We start from the raw sequence: 19,243 nt of genomic DNA, 5'->3' as shown, positions 1-19,243 counted from the left end.
TCTCCAGTAAGTTTTTTGGTGTAAAACAAACAAAACGACTGTAGCCAAACAAGGCAGGCAGGCCATTCTGAAGTTGCATTAAATGGATGTGTTGGCCCTGAAGATGCTAGCAATGGAACTTTGGAGTGTGAGTGACTATTTCATCACCAAAATACAGGCAAACTGTTGTTTGAGCTAGACCTCCTGGAAGCAACAGTAATTTGGTGAGATTCTAAAGGTACTTTTCCACCCGTCTGTCCCTTAGGCTTTACCTGTGCCCTCCAGAAAGAAATCCTGTACCAAGGCAAGCTCTTCGTGTCGGAGAACTGGATTTGTTTCCATTCCAAAGTCTTCGGAAAAGACACTAAGGTCAGTCTAGAAGACAAGGTTAACACGGTGTTCACTACATGTCACAAATAGAAATTACTTTAAATTTAGCTATATTTTGACATCTCCATCGTGAGTCTGACTTTATACCCCATTTCCTTTGTTGTGCTTCCCAATTCGACAGCTTTTAAATGACCCTGGATGATCTTCCTTCCGCTACTGAATCCCTATTACCCCACGTGTCATCAGAGACACTAAAGTTGTTTCTGTGCATTTCTGGGAAAAGCATTCATTCAAAACCAAAACACGTAGCTGGGTGTGGTGGCTCAGCCCTATAATCCTAGCAGGAGGGCTTCCGGGAGTTTGACAGCAGCCTGGGCTATAATAAGTGACTTCCAGGGAAGCCTAACCTACTGCATATGACCCTGCCTCAAACAGTTACCCCACCCTAGAGGGGGGGAAAAAACCTTTTAAAACTTAACCATTTTTGCTATAATCATAGCAGTTACTAGGACAACAGGTTTGTAAATTAGTGTCTTAACTCTTGCCGGCACAAGGGACCTGGAACAAGTCGAGTGTACAAGCCTTTGTCTGCGGAAGTCAGAGCCCCATGATCTCAAATATGCTCTGGTGTGGCTGCCTTGAATTCTCTGTTAAACACAAATTTGAGCTGAGATACAGGCCAGACACCCAGGGCTTGAGAATAGCTCCGTGATGAAAGAAGTGGCAGTTTCCTGAGGCACCGCTTTCTAAAATTGTCCCACAAGCAAGAAAAAGGCCTTCCGTGTCTGTGAACTCTGGCTTCGTAGCACAGTTCCAGGCAGCCAGAGGTCAGAGGTCACCTTCCTGCTTTGTATGACCTCAGTGAGTTTTCACTTACTGTGCCTCGAGATTATGAATAAGCCATTTCATACCCATGAAGTAACCGGTGATGAACTCTTTGAAATTAATATACTATATCTAAACATCCTCCCTATAGCCACTGGTAATCCTGTAAGGACCACTCAACAAATATGACGGATATTCTCTATTGTGCTGATGTTAGCTCTGGAGGGAGCTTGCTTCATGTTGCTTTATATATATATGCTTATTGTGCATTATTCTTAGGCATATTTTGAGTTGAGGCATTCTCTGAATTAATACAATACAAAATAGTATTCCACTGTAACTCTAGATTTCAGGATTATAAGAATTTGGTCATGGAGTCTGCAGGGGATCCAGTCCTGCTTCTCAGTGGGATAAACATGGGTCTGAATTCAGAACGAACCTGTATTTATAAGCAGAGTCACAGGAACTGAAGACATTCTGAATAAAGGATTTTTCTTTTTCAATAACATATAAGTTCCCGACGGCCGTGAGTGAGCTTTGAGCTAATGTGACTTAGCAGTGGTTTGAAAGTTCTGCTTCTACTTTAATGACAAAGAACCTTTTCAGGAGTGTCCCGGGTGGTTTAATACACAGATACACTTGGGCTCCTTCTGTATGAGCTACGTCTAATCTTCAGAGAGGGGACAGAATGAGAACCAGGGCCAGGTTTGTCTGTCTCTTCCCACCCCAAAGATGGTGTCAACAAGGTTTGGGCTTTTGAGGTCTTGCAGAATTCCCTCAAAGGTCAACAGACCTCCATCCAGTATGATTCAATAAGATTAAAGGCTTCCAGTTTGCTCTCAGAAGGGACCTTTCTAAGCGCCTACTCTGAAACACATGTTACTGGTGCGGTGTTTTCAGATGGCAGTCAAATTAACAGGCATAGGTATGTCACGTTCCATCTTGTCTCATTGGAAGCCCACTTCGTCTTCATTTCACAAGTGATTTGGCTCTAATTTTACAGTCATGGGACAGATGATTAAGATTCCTTCTGGCTCTCTTCTGCCCCAGAGAAGCCTGAACCTACGGCTCTTGTCACTGTGTGCTGGGAAACCAAACTGGACTTGTTCTGATACCGTCGTCATCTTAGTAGATCTCAAGTTCTACTTTTTCAGCGTTATCCCCTGCCCTTGAGAATGTTTGTGGGTGAAAACAGTAGTTTTTAGAAAAGTGTCTTAAGTGTGCTTGGTCCCTCATTCTTCCGTCTTCCTTCCCAGAATGCCTCAGAGCAGAGGATAACCCATCTCAGAGACACGTGTGAATGCAGATATTCAAAACTAAAAATTTGGTTTTATTCCTTCAAACTAACAGAACCAACACAAGGCCCTCCTCCTCCCCACTGACCCAGTGACTCTTTCAGAATGCGTGATGTGTTTTTATAAGATACACGTTCGAGTAGGTGTGTGCATCTAGGCATCGAGTCAAATCATTTTTTTGGAAAACCGTACCTGCTTGTGAGACTCTTTGAGGGTTCACGGTAATATGATCATTTTCATTTGCCCACAAAACAATGGCGGTCACTGTTCTCTGTGTCGTCTGGTGTATTCTTATATCATATGGAAGGAAGTGACCATTTTGGATCAGATCAGTTCAGATTCCAACATTTGTAAGGTCTAATGTACAGGACCTTGAATGAGGCATGTATGCCTCCAAACAGATTTCATGATCTGATATCAAAGCCTTACATGATTGGCAGAGTTAAATGACAGTCTCACCTGATAACTAAGAATTGTTATTACTTCTGATTTGAGCCAGAAATGAACATGTTGTGCATTTTGATTCCATGAGACAAATGAGGAACCTGGAAAAGGGTTTTGTTCAGCACTGAATGTCCTCCACACCTTATCTTATTTAATTCAGAAAAAAACTTTCTGAGTATTAAGAAAGGCTGTCAGTACTTGTAAAACTGGAGGCAGAAGCTTTGTGTGGATGGCGTGTCAGGCTGAGCAGGTAAATAGTACGGGACTAAATTCAGGTTCAAGACTTCTGTCCAGCATGTTTTCCCCACCCACGTGTGTTCAACCTCAAAACCGAGTCCAGAGCAGATCCCATAAGCGCTAGGCCTCCATGCAGCAGAGTTCAAGGCTGCATGGACATCAGGGTAGATGCTGTGTTCTGTTACCGTGTCTAGAATGTCCCAGCCATGCCCTGTGGCTTTACAAACTCCACTCTGAACAGCTCAGTGAGGTCCCCACCGCTCCCGTCTTCACTCTTCCTCCTGAAGCCCGCTGCTTCAGGTGTAGATCTGAATCGCTCTGTGTGAGGTCTGAGCTGGCGTTGACTGGATGGTTCTGTTTCAGATCTCTATCCCCGCCTTCTCGGTCACCCTGATAAAGAAAACCAAAACTGCCCTTCTGGTGCCAAATGCCCTGATCATCGCGACAGTGACAGACAGGGTGAGTACAGCAGCGTGGGGCGACCTTTGCTTTGTCTGTGTTGTTTTCTTCTCCTTCGCTGCTACTCTTGATCTTGTGAGACTCTGTTATCATTAATGCGTTTCAATAGCAAATTTGCAGGAACATCAGCGTAGACAAACACTAAACATGCATCGTGCCTAGGACAACTCTGAAAAGTATGTTGGATGCGTGGAACCTACTGTGTGCTAAAAGTGTTTCCCTCACCATCCAGTTGACACCAATAAAAGATTTATTCTTTAAAAACAGATGCAGGAGCCTGGCAAGATGGCTTAGTGGGTAAGAGTGTTAACTGTGCAAGCCTAACAGACAGCATTCAGTCCCCAGATCCCAAAATGGAAAGAGAGAACTAACTCCCAAACACAGTGCTTTGACTTCTACATGTATTCATTGTAGTATGCATTATGTCCATGCATGTATCATACACACATATACATGCTTGTAATTATAATAGAGTAAAACTAAGTTGGAAAGGGGAAAGGAAATAAAAGCTTGGACTTGGTGAGGCGGTCCATGCCTTTCATCCTGGCACTCTTTGAGTTCAAAGTTAGCCTGGTCTAAGTCGCGAGTTCCAGGACAGCCAGGGCTACAGAGAGAAGCCTTGTGTTAAAAACAAAAACAAACAAACAAACAAGAGAGAGAGAGCAAGAAACCTGGGCTAGTGCAATGGCCCAGCAAGTAAAGGGACCGACAAAGCCTGACAGCCTAAGTTTGACCCCCAGTCTCACAGGTGACAGGCGCTTGCACACATAAACTCCAGCACACATGTGCACGCGCACACACACTAAATGAATTAATTTGAGAGTTTTTTCTAATCCAAAGGTGAGCCAGGCGTGCCCCCAAGCCTAAAGATCTGAGTGCCATGCCCAGGACCCAGGTGATGGGAGAGAACTGAGTCCATCACGTTATCCTCTGAACATGCACCACAACGTGCTCACGCACACCCCTTACATGCTCTCTCTCTCACACACACAATGCTCATATGCTCATTCACATGCTGACACACATGCTCACACATACATGCTCACATATACACATGCTCATACACACACATACATACTCACCACATTCATATGCACACACATGCTCATATGTACATACACAGACACACGTTCACACACACACACACACACACACACACACACACACACACACACAGCTTCTCTTCTGTTCCAAGGTGCTGGACTAACTCCTGAACTAGGCTGCCCTGAACACGCACATCCAGAAGCATTTCCATTTAGACATTTGTTTCACCTGTTCTCTCTGTGAAAGCGTAAAGGCTACTTTGAAATTCCGTAATAGAGATAACTGAGTAGGAGTGAGAAAGGAAAAAAAAATAACAGCTCTTCTGGCCAAGTGTGCACATCTGTGATCTCTGTACTTAGGAGCTAACTCAGGAGAATCGTAAGTTTGAAGCCAGACTGGATTATGTAGTAGGTTAGACAGATGTTAGAGATAGATAGATAGATAGATAGATAGATAGATAGATAGATAGATAGATGATAGACAGATGGATGATAGATAGCTAGATGATAGATAGATAGATAGATAGATAGATAGATAGATAGATAGATGATAGATAGATGATAGACAGATGGATGATAGACAGATAGATAGATAGATAGATAGATAGATAGATAGATAGATAGATAGATAGATGATAGATAGATGATAGACAGATGGATGATAGATAGATAGATAGATAGATAGATAGATATTCTTATAAGCTAGAAAACAAATTAACATGCCTTTTTTCAATACAAATAGCTACCAAGCACTTACTCTTTGCCAGGTGTAGCGCACAACGCCCATCTGCGCTCTATGTGCTACCATACAGTTGGTGAACCAGTCAAGGGGCTGGAGATTGAAACACACAAACACACAGAGACAGAGACATGGGTCGTCCTTGAAACAGGAATGCCCCCTTTATCGTGAACCAGAGCCGCTTATATAGAGATCCTTAACTGATAGCCACGCCCCAGCCAAACGCACCAGAAACCACTCTCCTGCCATCAGGAACTCCTGAGGGTCTCGTGCTCAGAGCAGCTGCAAGCATTACAAGTTGTTTACCAGAAAATTCAGGATCTGGGGGTTCACAGCTCCCAACAGCCAAGTGCACATTAAGGGCTTTTTCTGTTTTCTGATTTATTTGTACGCACCCTGTATGGAAAGCGTGCTTGAGCGGTTTCCCATTGTTTTTTTTTATTTAAATTTATTTATTTATTAAGGATTTCTGCCTCGTCCCCGCAACCGCTTCCCATTTCCCTCCCCCTCCCCCGATCAAGTCCCCCTCCCTCATCTGCTCGAAGAGCAATCAGGGTTCCCTGACCTGTGGGAAGCCCAAGGACTGCCCACCTCTATCCAGGTCTCGTAAGGTGAGCATCCAAACTGCCTAGGCTCCCACAAAGCCAGTACGTGCAGTAGGATCAAAAACCCACTGCAGTTGTTCTTGACTTCTCAGTATTCCTCATTGTCCGCTATGTTCAGCTAGTCCGGATTTATCCCATGCTTTTTCAGACCTAGGCCAGCTGGCCTTGGTGAGATCCTAATAGAACATCCCCATTGTCTTAGTGTGTGGGTGCACCCCTCGTGGTCCTGAGTTCCTTGCTCGTGCTCCGTCTCCTTCTGCTCCTGATTTGGACCTTGAGATTTCTGTCCGGTGCTCCCATGTGGGTCTCTGTTCGAGACAGGGTTTCTCCGTAGCTTTTGGTTCCTGTCCTGGAACTAGCTCTTGTAGACCAGGCTGGCCTCGAACTCACAGAGATCCACCTGCCTCTGCCTCCCGAGTGCTGGGATTAAAGGCGTGCGCCACCACCGCCCGGCTGCGGTTTCCCATTGTTAATTCTAATATTATCTAATAGTTTCAGAGCTAGCTCTACCCCTAGATCTGTCCAGTGCTGGAGCCCACAGTGCCCTTACTCTGAAATGCAGTGATGCTGACTTGGAGATTGCATCATTCTCTCAGTAGCCAATGAGAGGGATCAGTCAAACTCAGTCTGAAAAGACTCCATGACACACCCATGAGAAAATCACAGCTTTTCAAATCTTGTAGATGTACCATTTACACAGACGTGAAATCTTTCCATATGTCGTTTGCTTCCAAAATATTTGGCTAGCTTTGATTTTAATTTTTTCCTCCGTAACTCACAAGCATCAGGGTCGGGGGGGGGGGGCTGGATCTCCATATGAGTTCAAGGAAGAACCTGGAATTCACATGAACAAGAGCAACCCTGTTAGAGCTGCTGGGACATTTTCTCCAGAAATCTAGGTCAGAGCAGAAAAAGCAGGCCTCCTCCAGGATACACAAAATACCTTCAGAAACAAAATGCTCTAGAGGGGAGGGGGCTTTGGAGGACCCAGCCTGTATCACCATTCTTGCCTTAGTGCCCTGCCCTCCCATCTCTGTTTTTAGGGGGCACCCATGTCATCCTTTGGGAGCCTTCATCTTGCTCCATTTTTTAAAATTATGCTTAAATTGAGTTTTGGGGTTTTATACTGTGATATGTGTGATACGGAGCTGGAGCTGTGGCTCCGTTGGGAGAGCGCTTGTCTCGCAGCGTGAAGCCCTGGGTTCAGTCCCCAGCATCACGTAGACCGGAATGGTGGTGCATCTGTGATCTCTGTTCTCGGAGGGGTGGAGGCAGAACTATCAAGAGTTCAAGATCATCTTCAGCTGATAGCGAGTTTAATACCAGCCTGGGTCACATGAGACCCTGCCTCCCCAAGCGGGGGGGGGACACATGGGGAATGTACTTGTTTTATTCAAGAAAGAAAATAAAAAATTGAATGTTCAGGTGAAAAATAAAAACCGAGGTTATATAGTTGAAGTGAAGGTCTTTGTCATTTGAAAATATAAAAGCTAAGGGCCAAAACGATGGCTCAAATCCTTAAGACCACAGTTGTCCTCTGATTTCCACAGGGACACCATGGCACACATGTGAGCGTGCGTGCAAACACACATACACACTAAATGTAATTTTAAAATTCCTATAAGAAAACACAAACCCTACGTGAGGAGTATGTTTTGAACTCTAAACTCTTGATTGCACTTCATGTTCCAGTACATATTCGTTTCCCTGCTCTCCAGAGACTCAACATACAAACTGCTCAAATCTGTGTGCGGACATTTGGAGGTACGTGTGACGTCAGAACTCTATGCCTTCTTCCTTCGGTATTTCTTAACGTCTTAATTAATAAATAAACGATCTGGGTTTTCATTTTGTTCCTATGCTTTCAGAACACCAGTGTCGGTAACAGCCCCAACCCGTCTTCTATTGGAAATAGTTTCGAGACGGTTCGCCCTTCGTCTCTGCCTCTGGTAAGCTACCCCGAGAGTGATCTAAAGGCATGAGCCAAGGATGGAGCCACAGCTACCCTGTGCTCACACCACTGTCAGGGCTTGGAAGAACTCCTGACCAGTGTAGTTGGGGACAGCTGCAGAGCACAGCTTGTCTCCCCAGAAGCAGAGGAGTCAGAGGAGGAGGCCACTAACTTTTTTTTCTAGTAATCTACAGGTTGTTCTATACAGAGAAGAAATGTGGTCGCGAGACTGGAGGTGCATAAGGCCTTGCTTCGTTTGCTTATCAGCTTTGTCGTGTGTGGTGCTGGGGGTCAGACCCAGGGCCTCACGCATACTCGCCAAGCACTCTCTACTAAGCCACATTTTAGACACAATGCTCCTTTAAAGAGACTCACACATCTCTTTGAGGCAGGCTCAGCTCACAAAGGTCTGTGCAGGGTACTATACTGTGTACACTATCAAAAACCAGGGAAAATTAGAACCAGTTCTTGCCTTCAGAGACTTCAACTTCGGAAAAATGAGGCAAAATCAGAAATGACCAGGCAAAGCTGTTATGCTCAGATGGCAGATAGAGCTGTTAGGGTTCTCTTGGACTTTGTAGATCACTGCGAAACCTCCCGTGGTATCTCCCATTTGTACGCGATACCGATCAATAATAGAATTTTGTTTTTCCGAGAGAGGTCTAACAAGATCATATAAACCATTGACCCCACACTGATTATTGATAAATGTTTGCCTTGAGTCAAGCAATACAAACCCATGGTTTCAGCTAGGTGGTGGTGGCGCACTCCTTTCATCCCACCTCTCAGGAAGCAGAGGCAGGTGGATCTCTGAGTTTGAGGCCAGCTTGGTCTACAGAGTGAGTTCCGGCCAGAGCTATACAGAGAAACCCTGTCTTTAAAAAGTAAAAATAAAAATAAAAAACCCATAGTTTCAACATCTAGGAATCTTCTTTTGCATTTTGAAAATCTAGTAATTAAAACATTTTCACATAAAAAAAAATTGAACAGTAAAGTTTATCTTGATGTGGTGGCATACACCTGTAATCCCAGTACTTGGGGAGCTAAAACAAGAGGACTGCTGTGAGTTTTAGGCCAGACAGGGCTACACAAGCCATGCTAGAAATACATAGCAAAGAGGGCGGTGGTGGCGCATGCCTTTAATCCCAGCACTCGGGAGGCAGAGACAGGCGGATCTCTGTGTGTTTGAGGCCAGCCTGGTCTACAAGAGCTAGTTCCAGGACAGGAACCAAAAACGACGGAGAAACCCTGTCTCGAAAATTAAAAAAATAAAAATATAAATACATAGAAAAATCTTGTCTCAAAAGCAAAAAGGAATGTTTAGAGCAGTATTTTTCATAATAGCCCCAAAGTAGGACAAAACCCTGTAACGGAATGTCTTTAATATAGTATACAGTGGAGTATTACCCCTCATGAAAAGGAACTGAAGTGCTGATACATGTTACCACACGGATGGATCTTAATATCGTTATGACAAAAACAAACACAAGAGGCTATGTGTCCCATGACTGCATTTCCTGAGGCTTCTCAAGTTAGAGGGGATTTCCACCCTCTTCAGTCATCGTGAAGATCCACAGCCCTGGGCGGTACCAAGTACACACAAGATGCCTTAGAATTCAGCAAACACGGTGTCCAGCCTGAGCCCACCCAGCTGGGGTCTATCCTCAGGCAAGTTCCTTCCCGTGTGAGCCACTTCTTTCATCCACTGAAATGCTAGCCTCGCCGCATGGGTGGGCGAGTCACTGGATCCCTGTGAGCCAGGCGTTTTGCACGCTGCCCCATGCACAATGAGCCTGCATGATTAAGTTGAAGAGACTCGGGTTCTTCACCTTTCAAACTGGGCTGTAGCACAAAGCCGTGGAACACGACTCCAGCACCAAACAAAGCAGGCACAGCGGCTCCTACCGGTAGGGGTTGAGGCAGGAGGGTCCAAGGTTAAAGGTCATTCTCAGTTTACATTGAGACTTTGAGACCAGCCTGATATAGATGGAGACCCTGTCTCCAAGAGCTAAATTAAGTATAAATTAATAAATTTTCAACTTTCCTTTTCCCTATACATCATTGTAAGGAATCTAATGAATGTTGAGGGGACCCAAAGACAGCAAACTCAAACACAAAAGATGCTCGTTTGCTTACCAGATGAGTATTTCCTCAGTTGGCCACTAAACTGTTAAGAGCTCAGCCTAATTCTGCTTTTGCCAGGGTCAGCTGGGAACACCAAGTGTCTCCTTAGTCTTAAACACTTCAGGGAAGCCAGTAGAATACAAATTAAAACGCCTCTGCTGGGTGACCTTTTCTCCCTGTCCCCTTCCTGTCCCCTGGACTATAGTCAACCCTAATCGGATCTAACTTTAAAGGTTGCAACCTCTTTTCTCAGTCTGATTTGCCGGCCGTGATTTTTTTTTTCCTTTCCTGCGCCCACTGTCAGTCATTTTTTTTTAATTATAATTTGCAATACTTTTGTCTGCATATTTGAATGGGTTTAAGCTGTCTGACCACTCTTCTCTCATGCTGTCTGCGGCAGTCAGATTCTTCGGGGCTCAGTGCTCCTGAGATTCTCAGTCTCCCACTGGCAGCTTCTCAGTCTCTCACCAGCCATCCAGTGCTTTCTCTAGGTATTTGTTTCTACCCAGCCGTGTGCTATTTGTTAATAGAATTCAAACCATGCAGAAGAGTCTCAGTTTCCGTAACCAGATACTCCCAAGGTTAGGAAAATCCTAGTGGGTGCGGTAACCCATGCTTCATTTCCATATTTTATGGGTCAGGCCTAAGCAAGGCTGCTGGAGTTTACAAAGGCTTGCCTGTCTCCCCTCAGGATTTCAATGATGAATTCTCAGACCTGGATGGAGTGGTTCGAAGACGAAGGCAAGACATGGAAGGATACAGCAGCTCCGGCTCCCAGACTCCCGAGTCCGAGAACTCCCGAGGTCTGGGGAAATTGTGTCCCCATTCAAGTTCCATGTCCCACAAAACACCCTCCCCTCGCCTTCTTCAAAACACAAAACCAGGCCCACCCTTCTCTTCCTAGTTAATGGTTGCAAAGGAAATCTGGGGAGAGGGATCCTAAGGAAGAGAATTTCCTCTGTGGCAAAATCCATCTCTTTTGTCCATATTTGACAAACATCTCTTAAGCTGATAAGCTAGGGTGACTGACAGAGATCAGCGTGAGGTTCCTCACCTATGTCAGTCTTAGTAATAAATAGGAGACTATTGTATACTTTGTACCTGTGGATGCCGACCCCGTGACCCTGCATCATTTTATTTCCTGGTGAACTCTGTGTTTCGGTCTTCAGGCCCCACATCCCACTCATGAGAGCTTCACAACGTGACCATCGTGTAGATCAAGGAATCCCGGGTTTTGTAGCTGATCCCAGGATTTTTAAATATATTGGGGAGCAAACTGACCTCGCTTCATTTTCTTGACAGACTTCCACGTGACCGAGTCCCAGACAGTTCTGAACGTCCCCAAGGGCGAAGCAAAATCACCTCGGACAGATGCGCATGGGAACAGAGCGCCAGATGGGAAAGCCAAGAGCCTGCCTGCGCGTGGTGAGGAGCAGGGTTTGGACGGGACCTGCGCGTGGTGAGGAGCAGGGTTTGGACGGGAAAGCGACTTCTGTTGGTAGCCAGTAAAGAGCCCAAGTGCTTCACACCATGGTTGCTCCCAGGGTTCCTCGCTTCCTTCCTCCTTTTGGTCTCTTCATGTCAAATCCCACTTACTAATTCAGTAATAGTTAGTTCCTGGTTCTGGACTTTACCGGGGGTCACGGTGGAAGTTGCCACATTAGTCTCAATACTTGGAGATTATGAACCAAAAGTTGGTGGTTAAACTCGTTACTGGCTTGTTTCTTACTTATTAACTATAATAATAATAATAATAATAATGGTGTTACATTGTAACATTGACCCCACCACCACCCAATACAATACTTGGCAGGAGGAAGCCTGTCAAATATATATTACTAGATAAAATGACTTGGGGAAAAAAAAATGAACCTACTGGTTAAAATACCAAGGAGGAGGCTTCCACTAAACTTCCCTTCTACCTGGGAATGAACCTATCTCAAGAACCTCTTCCCTGTTGAAATACTGTTAAGTGAAAGAAGTATACTGGGGTGCTAAATTGTTGCTCTTTTGTTCCCCTCAACAGGCCCGTCAGAAGCTATTGGTGTCTTGCATAGCGTCAAGTCTCAGAAATGCCCAACTCTCCGCCACATTCTTATATTCTATGCAGTTATGTAAGTAGATGTGTTTACTCTAAGTGGTTTATGTAAATGATCCTGTTTTGCCGATGAATAATCTCTTCACGTTGCCAAGAGTCATTGTGAATCCCACTAGTGCTGACACAACCCACATATTTTTCTTGGCAATTTCTGTTTCCTTCTCGGATGTTTTTTTAATGCCCCCCTCCCCCTCAGGCTTAGGTTAGCTTTTCAGAATCAGTGTGCTGAACCAGCCACAGAACCGTGGACTGAGCCACAGTCAGTAACTCCCGAAGCATCTTTGTTCTGCTTATTTATTTTTCTGGGTGTTGAACTTCCTCTGAACTGAAGACAAAATATCTTCAAGATTTTACTGACAACTTAGTTGCAGACATTTTTTAGCATTTCAATCAGTTTCCAATCTCCAACCAATTGCTTTTCTGAGAAGAGCCAGTTCAGGTCTAAAATGTCTCTCATACCAGAGGGGGGTAGATACGTTCATCTGGTGCCCATTAAAGCAAGGAATTTGGGACTCTCCAGGGAACAGAGTTTGCTGCTCCTCTGCTCAGGCTCCTGGACCAGAAAAAGAGAGTGCTAAAAAGGATGGGAGTTTCAGCTTAGCCATCCTGCTTGGGTCTGGCCTTAAGCAATCCTATAAGAACAGCCTTTTTTTTTCTCTCTCTCTCTCTCTTTGAGAACGTGGGTACCAGGATTTTAAGTACCCTTGCTGTGAAATTTTATAATAAACTTTCCATTTTCTTTCTTTTGTTTTATTTTTTATTATTACTTTTCTATTTTTTATTTCATTTGAATGTTTTGCCTGCATGTATGTCTGTACACCACATGCACACCTGGCACCCATGGAGGCCAGAAGGCATTGGATCCTCTGGAGCTGGAGTTTACAGTGTGAGCCACCCTGGGGGTACCAGGAATCGAACTCAGGTCCTCTGGAAGAGCAGCCAATGCTCTTAACTGCTGAGCCGTCTCTTCAGCCCCTCCACTTAGACCTTATTAAAGTCTCCCAGGCCTTTGATTAATTTTGAAAACGCTCCCAAAGTAGAAAAAGAATGGCTCTGAGTTCATTGTTTTTTAAACATCGGTTCCTGGCCAGTAATGTATTGGAAATGTCTTGTTGCCCCTCTAGTGTCTGTGCACTGATCATCTCGACCTTCTACATGAGACACAGAATTAACACTCTGGAGGAGCGCCTGGGGTCCCTGACGTCCATTGTGGAACCCTACAATACTGAGTAAGACGGCTTCCCAGTGCTTGCTCTTCGGATTAGCGTAACAGCTGTCCTAAGTTTAGAGTCCTCCTTGGGAAACACCAAGAAACCATTCTGTATGAAGCACTTGCCTGTCCTCTCCTCTAGCCTATGGTTTTCTGTTCAAACTTAACAATCCATGCCTTTCTCTGCCATGGTTGCACTTAATGCTGTTTCTCTTTTTCCCTACAGGCAGCCAGTCCCATCAGGACTGGGATCACAAGTGCAGTTAAATGTGGAGGCCCTTTGCCAAGAGCTTACAGCTAACATAGTGAAATTAGAAAAGGTAAGTCGATCTTTCCTGAGTACAGGAGCAACCTGATCATTCCTTTCGACGGCCACTGGTCATTTTTAGTTCCATAAAGAAATAGAATTTAATCGCCCCACAAAACGATGATCTGGTTGCTCTGTCATTTATGTCCCTGGCTGTACATCAGACCACTGATCAGTGATCAGTGGCACTGGGGTTCGTGGAGGGATGCATTAGGGAGGAGACTCCGCTCACATGAATATTGTGTTTAATCCCTGTCACTACCCTGGCTCATAAGAAATAAAGTTTTAAATTACCTTGCTCCAGCTAGAAGGCTGTTATCTGGGGGCCTAGAATTTGAACCACTGGCCAAGTTGTGGTTAGAAGTCTCCTGCTTGCTTTAGGGGCTGCACACACAGCTCAGCAGGTAAGGGCACTGGCTGCTCTTCCAGAGGACATGGGTTCAATCCCGAGCTTCCACATGACAGCTCACACCTGTCTGTAACTCCTGTTCCAGGAGATCCGACACCTTCACATAGACATGTATCTTCACATTGACATGTATGTATGTCTATGTGAAGACACATAAAATAAAATAATGAATAAAATCATTTTTTAAAAACTGGGTATGGTGACACACACCTTTAATCCTAGCTCTTGAGAAGCAGAGGAAAGAGGATCTCTGAGTTCTAGCCAGCCTGGTCTACAAAGTGAGTTCTAGGCTAGCCACGGCTACACAGAGAAATCCTGTCTTGGGGGGTGAGGGATCCTCTGCTTGGAATGGGCTCAGTGATCTTTAGCACTCAAGAGGGTGTGGGTTCAATCCTAACAATAAGTAAATCTGCCTTCTGATTTAGTGCTCATATGCTTCTATCTCCAGAATATCTTCCTTGGGTCAACTCTGTCCTTAGTTAGCTTCATTCCTAGATTTGATTTGGTAAGAGGATGAATGAGGAGAGGGTAATTCATAACTGTCCTACAGATACACCTAAGTATCAGGGTTTATTTCTCCTTTCAAACAGTTCCATTCCTTTCCTATCTGGTAACTCCTTTGGTTTTGCCCCAATGCTTTACCTGGAGCCCTCCAGAGTTGGGGGGCACTGTTGTTTTTCAGTTTCACTCCTTCTGACTTGTAAATGCTGTCCTTTGGATCGGAAGCACACAGAATCCTTTCGCCTTTCTCCCTCCGCCTGTGCCAAGCCCCTGCCAGGACACGGCAGAAAGATTTGTTCCCCATCCGCAGTTGGCATGTCTGTGTGGGGCTCAAGCCACGCCCAGCTGGGCGGCTAGAGAGACTGCTGGAAATGAAGGGAGGCCACATGCATCCCAAAGTAGAGTCTGTAAAACATAGATTTGGGTCAAAATGTTCCCAGAGGCGCTTGAGCTGTGGCCTGGCACAGCCTGGGAATGAAAAGGCCTACCGAGATGCACTGTGGGAAATCCTGAGGCATGACTCAGCTCTTTACAGCAATTCCTTTCTGCTGTAAGAGACTGGTCGTATCTAAACCTCGTGGTCATTCCGCAGCTCTGCTCCCCGTTTCTGTTCATTGTCCCTGCCCCCCTCAGTCACCTTCACAGGAAATCCAAGGGTAACCTCCCCTTCGAGTCCCACGAAGTCAGTCACGCCACGCTGGCCCCGGACCACCCATCTGACACCGTGAAATTGAATCCCGTTATAAATTTTCTTTCTATTTTCTGTTTATTATTATGCGATGTGAGGAAGTATAAGGAGTGTGTGCGCATGGGTTCCTTAACACGTGGTAGGGGTCAGAGAGGACAACTCTTGGGAGTCAGTTCTTTCTTTAGCGGGTCCCAGGAACAGAACTGAAGTTGAACAAACTTGCACTGCCTGCGTTTTTACCCACGGAGCCACCTCCATGGCCCCTATTTGTATTTTCTGTATTTTCTAATACTCCTGAGAATCAGCATTTAATATATTTATTGACTGCTGGAGTTTTCGCTATCAGTTGCTTATTTATCTCTTTTGTTTGTGTTGTGATTTTTTTTTTGTCTCTATAGGTATGTTTCTTTCTCTTTTTTTTTTCTTTTTTTCAGTTTTTCAAGACGGGGGTTTTTCTGTGTGTATCCTTGGCTGTTCTGAAACTCACTTTGTAGACCAGGCTGGCCTCAAACTCAGAGATCTGCCTGCCTTGGTCTCCTGATTTCTGGGGTTAAAGGCTTGTGCCACCACTGCCTGGCATTGTTTGCTTCTTTTCCACGTTTATTTGTATGTGCGTGTGTGCTCACAAGCACGCGTGTGTGCATGCACATGATACCACATAGCACACGTGGGAGTCAGAAGACAATTTGTGGGAGTCAATGTGGGTTCCAGGGTTCAAACTCAGGTAGTCATGCTTGACAGCCAGAACTAACCCCTAAGCTTCTAGTCTAGAGGTGACATTGAAGCTAGCTGGGACGTCTGCTGAGCCATCTCACCAGCTCAGAATGCTTCCAGATTTGTTTTTACTTTAGTGGCAAGTGTTTGCCTGCATGTATGTATATACAATACATGTGTGCAAGTGCCCCCTTGAGGCAGAAGAAGGCATTACATCACCCGGAACTGGAGTTGCAGGCAATTGAAAGCCACCTGATATGGCTGCTGGCAACCAAACCAGGGTTCTCTGCAAGAGCAAAAAATTCTCTTATGTTGGGAATATTTGGAGTCCTGGCCTTCAGCTGCTCTTCCTTGCTAGAGATCTTTACTTTCCTTCTGATTTGAGTTACTAAAAGCTGTGTCAAAGTTGCCAGCTCTGCTTCACGAGCACATGTTGCCTTAGCCTTGAAGATCAGCGGATAAGGTTTTCACCTGTTGGCCCACCTGACTGTTGGGTATATAAGCCTCCATGGTGCTATTGAATAAAGGGCTTCTTACCACTGTCTAGAGGTCCACATCTCTCTGTCTCTGTGTGTCTTTGTGTGTTTCAACCTCCAGCCCCTTGCCCGAAGCTCGCAAACTGTATGTTAGCACATAGAAGCGCAGACAGGCGGTGTGCACCTGCACTCTTACATGCTAAACCTCTCCCCCCAAGTTTTTTTTTTTAATGGGTAAAGAAGTAATTATTTTCCTAGGACTGGAAGGGGCATTGATGGTAGATTGATACAGGAGGAAGAACCTAAATTTGAGTCCTTTGCTACGTGTGTACATGGTCCTGTGACTCTTCCTCCTCCCTTGCCCTCAGTTTCGTATGCAGACCCAGCCTGTGTATAAGATGACACAAATCCATCAGTACCTCACCCTCATCCTGGAGGCCCTTTCTTTCTGCTTACCCGGAGTCTGCCTGCCTGTAGGATATCGTAGACTCCTCTGAGCAGGGTCTTAGTTTGGTCTGTAGTGCTATCACTGGATGCTACGATTGAGTCATTTATAAACAGAAGGGATTTATTGAGCTTTCCGTTCCGGAGGTTGGGAAGTTCAAAGTAGGGAGGGTATACCTAGTGAAGAACTTCCTGCTGATGGAGACGCCATGGTAAGGCAGAGCGAGCTTGCTAACCTTGGTTGTCGCTTATTACCAAGCCTCTAATGCAACTCTTAGTAAAGCCCCACCTTAAAATACCAACAGCGCAGGACTTTGGGGGTTCCATTTCAGCATGAGTTTTGTCGAGGGGGGGACACACAAATACCAGGCTGTAGAGTATATTCTTTTTTTATCCACAGGGTTCTCTACCCGATCATAATATTGGTTCAGAATCTCTTGCTCTGAATTCCTTAAAACTGACCTATTCTGTGTTTTCTGAGGGCATTTTAATACCCAACTGTGGACTGTAGACCATGGGGTAGTTGGTCTTTCTGGAAGCCAGTCTTCTGTGGATGTTATGCAAAGCAACATGTAATAGAATTGCTAAACATCATGACGCTAGTTAAAAACACAGGGTGGAGCTTTATTTAAATTTAACCTTCGCATAGCTTTTTATTCTAGGTAGGATAAGGTCTAGCATTTCCCAGCCGTAGCAAATATACTCTTAAGAGACATACTGTAATTTCTAACAATGGCATCTCTTTTATTGTCTCAAGATACAAAACAACTTACAAAAGCTGCTTGAGAATGGTGACTGAGTGACCAGATCCTGGGGCCAACATAATACCTCATGTTTTCCCTTGAAGAAGGTGCTTCCCGAGAGAGTCTGTTATGCGCCCCCTGCTGGCCAGAGGCGCAAGAGACTGAGAATCCAGCTGTGTTCGCGCTTGGAGGTCTCCAGCTCAGAAAGGGGGGAAAGGGAATAATTTTGCTTTTGTGCAATAAAAGTTGACCTTGTCTCTGCTGCTGCCTGAAGAAAACAGACCCATCTCGGAAGGTGAGCAAGGTTCTGGAGGACGCCTGTAGCGTCAGTAAACCCTGCACTCCATGCTTTTCAGCCCTGCCCAGCCTCCTCTTTGCTCCCTTCATGTCCCAACCAACCTTCAGACCTAAGACTCGCAACGGTCCTTTAAAGAATTAGCCATGCGCCTCCAACAAGGCACTGAATAGCTCCAAATGAGCAGACTTGCTTCGAACCTCTATGTTTTTGACTCTATTCCCTCCCCCCCTTATGTCCAGATTTCTTTCATCTGTGCGTTTCAGTTTCAAGCACGTCTGATAAAGTGAATTAAATGTTCCGTTTGTGTTATACTGTTTTGTTCCCCTGGTCTAGTACTTAATCGGAGTGATTCTCCCCTACCTCCGATCAGGAATCCTTGAGGTGGGAGATGGAAATACTGAATCAGATTCGCTCTGAAACCAAAACTAATCTTTAAGCCAAAAGTTGTGATTGTGATTTTCTATGCTATGGAAAAGTACTGTTCTTAAGATTGTAGTGGGCTACGGTGGCAGTGTGGAACCAGGATGTCTGTGTTACTCCCTCAACACCATGGTAATCAAACGCCCTCCTCCTACAATAAAGCAATAAGTGGTGGTTTTGCTAACTTTACTTACAGTATGGGTTGGATTTTTTTTATTAATAATTATTTAGGGTACCGTAAGATCTGTAAGTGTAAACCATTCTCTCTGCAATGCATTTTATAATCATTTCTGTGAAATGTACTTTGTTTAATCAGATAAGCTAATAAGTGGAGCGGTTACGTCCTTTGAACTTGTCAGCCCACTGGGTAACTGTGCCTGGTGCACGGGCTTTTAATAAATACTCATTGGCTAAAACGCTCTACTTAACTGTTTCCTTGGTTTGTAAATTCTTTTACCTAAGGCTTACATCTCCTCGCCTCCACACGATGACTCTCAACTTCATACTATACTCCCCGCCACTGCCGCCGCCACAGAGGATTTATTTCAAAAATTAAAAAACAAATGGGGGCATTATAATGGTATCAAGGAAAGAAAATGAACATTGAATTCAGTAGATAAGTGTTTGAATCCTAAGTTTGATTGACATTTTATGAGGTGTTTAGCCTCAGACAGGATAGTTTGCCGTCCTCTTGCCCATTTTACTCATGGAACCGAAATTATCCAAGACCAGAGTGCTTGCGTGGGTATGGTGAAGCTTCAATTGTTGGGCAGTAGTTTCCCTCCTAACAGGTGCCGTGGTTTGCTTTGTTTTGCTTTTTAATTTTATCTGCATGTGTGTATTTGTGCACATGAGCAGGTCAACAAGAACAGCTTCCGGGAATCAGTTCTCTCTGAAGCACAGC

General features: G+C 44.9%; 1 protein-coding gene across 1 annotated transcript; it reads left to right on the top strand.

Annotated features, from left to right (window-relative positions):
* Positions 1 to 244: 244 nt before the first annotated feature.
* Positions 245 to 18,755, top strand: LOC121443623 (GRAM domain-containing protein 2B-like; the record flags this gene model as incomplete). Its single annotated transcript, XM_041645444.1, has 10 exons — positions 245 to 348; positions 3,474 to 3,569; positions 7,649 to 7,720; positions 7,825 to 7,905; positions 10,723 to 10,834; positions 11,334 to 11,456; positions 12,058 to 12,145; positions 13,254 to 13,358; positions 13,566 to 13,659; positions 17,636 to 18,755. Coding segments are annotated over 10 exons (917 nt in total), but the record flags the coding sequence as incomplete, so codon positions are not given.
* Between the last annotated feature and the right edge of the window lie 488 nt (positions 18,756 to 19,243).

Source organism: Microtus oregoni, unplaced genomic scaffold (assembly GCF_018167655.1).
Source record: "Microtus oregoni isolate MIOR12 unplaced genomic scaffold, Mior012 000110F_ref0000174, whole genome shotgun sequence".
Lineage (NCBI taxonomy): Eukaryota > Metazoa > Chordata > Mammalia > Rodentia > Cricetidae > Microtus > Microtus oregoni.
This window is presented reverse-complemented; position numbering and strand designations above follow the sequence as displayed.